Source organism: Balaenoptera acutorostrata, chromosome 15 (genome assembly GCF_949987535.1).
Source record: "Balaenoptera acutorostrata chromosome 15, mBalAcu1.1, whole genome shotgun sequence".
Classification (NCBI taxonomy): domain Eukaryota; kingdom Metazoa; phylum Chordata; class Mammalia; order Artiodactyla; family Balaenopteridae; genus Balaenoptera; species Balaenoptera acutorostrata.
Genome location: NC_080078.1, coordinates 18181130 through 18184910, shown reverse-complemented (window position 1 = coordinate 18184910; position 3781 = coordinate 18181130). Strand labels below are relative to the sequence as shown.

The 3781-nt window shown below is 53.8% G+C and overlaps 1 protein-coding gene across 1 annotated transcript; it reads left to right on the top strand.

The window, feature by feature from the left end:
* Window positions 1-1533: 1533 nt before the first annotated feature.
* On the top strand, window positions 1534-2195 carry C15H16orf82 (chromosome 15 C16orf82 homolog). The gene is given in 4 exon segments (XM_028167496.1): window positions 1534-1578; window positions 1580-1637; window positions 1640-1705; window positions 1708-2195. Coding segments are annotated over 4 exon segments (657 nt in total).
* The last annotated feature ends 1586 nt before the right edge of the window (window positions 2196-3781 follow it).

The window sequence follows — 3781 nt, the reverse complement described above, 5'->3', positions numbered from 1 at the left end:
AGTGCCTGGTGGGGAATGAAAGAGATACCTCTGTGTACAGCAGAGGGACGCTGAATGGCCCCGGGCAATGGGAAAGGAACTCATAATAAACACGACAGTGGTGATTGGCCCTGCTGACTGCCAAGGGGCGGGGCCGCTCACTCTCCAAGGAGCGCCTCCCTTCTCCCCTCACCCTGCATCCCAAACAGAGCCAGCCAGCCCTCTCCAGACCCATCACAGTCAGGCTAAGCACCAGGGCCATCCCTCTCCCGAGTGTTAGGCAAGAGTTGCATTGAATCTTTATGCTTCTTGATCTTTTGAGGATCACGGACACCCTGGAGAATTTGATGAAAGCTGTGACTCCTCCCTTAGGGGAGAAAAAAGCATACTTGTAGCTCAATGCAAATTCTGTACACAATTTCAATGAATTCCCCGAGTCCTTAAAACCCACCTATGAACGCTTTGTGGTGGGGAGGGGGGGGGGTCAATGAATTTCTTAATTCAGTCATTCAGTGAACATCTATTAAGTATCGGCGAATAAGTGCCACGCTTGGCGTTCTCACTTACAGTACGGCTTAATCAGATTTGCACACAGAATCACCTACAAAAAAGCACAGGTAGCCAAGCCTCTCTCCCGGCACAGCAGTTCTCAATGCTGACTGCACGTTGGAATCACGTTGGAGAGCTTTTCAAAATTCTGACGCCAAAGTCTCACCCCAGACCAATTCATCAGAACCGCTGGGAGTGGGACCCACGTGATCTCAGGTGATCCTGATGAGCAGCCGAGGGAGAGCCACTGTCCTCAAAAATCCGAATGCTCATAAAAAGCTCCCTGCGTGGTTATAACGTACATCTGAAGGTGGTCGATTCACTCATTCAGTAAGTGCTTAATGAGCACCTATTATATTATGTGCCAGGCACTAAGCTGGGTATCAGCGGCAGAGCAGAAAATAAGAAATCAAAATCTCTGCCCTCATGAGATTGACATTGCAGCAGAGGGAACCAACAGCAATAAATAACCAATACATAAAAATAATCGCAAATCATAATTAAAGCCACAAGGCCCATAAATTAGGATGTGACCTGAAGAATAATAGAGGGATCTTCTTAGGGAGGCCAGGGAAAGCTTAATGAGTGACACTGGAGCTGAAGCCTGAAGGGACCGAGGAAAGAGCACTCCAGGTGGCGGGAACTGCCAGTGCAAAGGCCCTGTGGCAGGTAAGGGCTCGGAATAAGAAAGTGGCCAGTGTGGCTGGGCATCCGAGGTAAGGACGGGGTAGGGTGTGACGTGGGATGGGGCTAAGAGCAGGAGCTCGACCAGGCAGGGCCGTGGAAAACTTGAGGTTAGACTCCTGACTGTGAAATTGTCTGCAGTCCTCACAAGTGGTAAGCGGCTCAGAAGATGAAGCGATGTGAGGAAACACAGCTCAGAAGGGTCTCGGCTGGGATGCATGGCCAGGTCTCCTGACATGGCAAAGCAGAGGCCACAGGCCTCTCTGAAAGTGGTTCTCACCTCTTCTGGCCGTGATCCCTTTTTCTGCCCAACTGCCACTAATGCACTTGGTGCCAGCCCAGCATTGTTCTCCCTCCCACCCCACCCACCCGCCTCACAGGCACCATCACCATGGGAACCGAGCCAGCCAATCAGAACACTCCCTTTTAAAGGGGAGCCTTATAAATTGAGCCTCTGCCCAGACACACCACATCCAACACTGAGAGGCCTCCAGGAACCCCTCCCCCTGGAGAAGCCAAGTCAGCCGCCCCCTGCTTCCCTCCAGGGTAGACAAGGGGAGTCTCCTGCCTGGAATGCTCAGGGCCAAGGTCCAGGCCTACAGCCACCCAGCTTAGAGCCCCCTTCCCCCGCGAGGCCATGCAATGACACCGGAGCCACTCAGGAGCCCCTGAGAGATTCTGGTGGTGACCTGGGAAATACCTGGAGCCATGAGAGCAACGTGCCGCCGAGCCCGCAGCACTCCAGCCTGGAGAGATGCAGTGACATCAGTCGGTTGAGCAGCGGGTACGCGGGGGATGAGGAGAGCAGCGAGGTCAGCTTGCTGGGAGGCAGCAGTCGAATCGTGCGGTTGAACAGAAGCCTCCGCACCCAGGCAGGCGGCGCCCAGACCAGCCAGGTTTGCGCCACCTACTCTCCCAACCAGTTGAAGAGCCGGCTGGCCAGCCAAGCTGACAGCACCGTGCAGACTGGAAGGGAAAAGTGAGACCAGCCTGCCGGGCGGCAGCGTGGCCAGCAGGGCCAGCAGCTTGAGTGACATCATTCTCATCAGCCTGGGCAGCAGCGCCCTGAACTACCAGGTGAGCAGGGGGCTGGTCAGTTCCACGGGCGGCCTTCCCTCCAGCCAGGCCAGCAGCTTCCAGAGCATCAGGGTGGATGGTGATGTGCAAAGCAGGCTGCAGAACAATACCAGTCTTCCGGGGGACAAAGCTGGGGGCAATGTGAATGCTAGGGACCAGGTCGCCAAGGGTGAGCAGCCTGCCCAGGTGTGCATGCCTTTATGAGAAGATTCACCACTAGGACCTCGAAAAATGCAGACATGAGGACAGAGCAAACCCAGACTTCACCCAGAGTGGTTATTGCCAACAAAAGTAAGAAAGACCTTTAAAAAGTACACACTTGGTCAAAATCATCGATGGATAGCCCTATCTGTAGCAACAACCATCAGCAGAAGAGTCATACGTAGCCAACTACACCGAGAATCAGCAATCGATGATGAGACCATCTACACTGAAAACCATTCTTGGGAAGAATACGATCAAGATCCATCAGTGCTGGGTCCACCTGTGTTAAGACCACCAGTGGCAGTAACATCAGTCCTGTGAACCCCAGTGACAAGCCGTCCCTGACAGCATCCATCAATGGCAAAACCATCTCTGTTGAGAACCATCGCTGGTGGGATCACCTGTGCATAAACTCATCAGGGGGGACAACTGTTTTCAAGGCAAGTGTCAACTGTATTAAGAACCATCTGAAGTTAGAAGCTTCCACGATGAAACCATCCTAAGTGGAGAACACCATCTACAACCTACACCAACCATGATGAGCTCAGAAGACACAACCACCAACCACAGATGGGACTGTCCATGTCGAGAGCCAGCTGAAGCGAGCGCTACCCAGGGGCTCTGTCCCAAGCACGCTCTGTGACACGCACTGCCCACAGGAGCCAGGAGCATCTAGAGACGACAACTGTGACGACTGCGTCAATACAGCCCCATCCCTGAGGACCATCATCCAGGGAAGCTTTACACTTTCATTTTGAACCCTGTTTCCAGACAGCTTCAGCCCAGGATCTTCCCAGGAGCAAATGCTCCCTGACGTCCATCCATGTCTCTGTTGGATCTCAGAGGAGGCAGAGAGACAAGAGGAGAGGCCAGGAACCATCTTTTGTTGAGATGGTTGGGACAGTGCTTCCCATGGTGACAGAGACCAACCCAGCCAAGAATGGCTGCAATGGGTGAGCTCTGGGCCATTTAGTGAATGACCCCTAGGTAGGTGGGAGGGCTGAGGTCTCTGCCCCGCCCCTTCTCAGGAAAATAAAGCACTCCCCTGGGCTGATCACATAGACTTGTGGGGGGGGGGGGGAATGGGGGGAATGAGTGTGTCCTCGGAGGGACAGAGGCCAGAACAGTCATGAAGACATCCACTGGGTACCAGAAGGAAAGCTGAGGGGGCACCAAAGACAATAAAAGGTGTCTGGAGAGGCTGTGTGTGTGTGCGTGTGTGTGAGTCTGTGCGCCTTCCTGGCACGGCTACCATGACAGTGGGCCACGATCATACTGAAGAACCGTG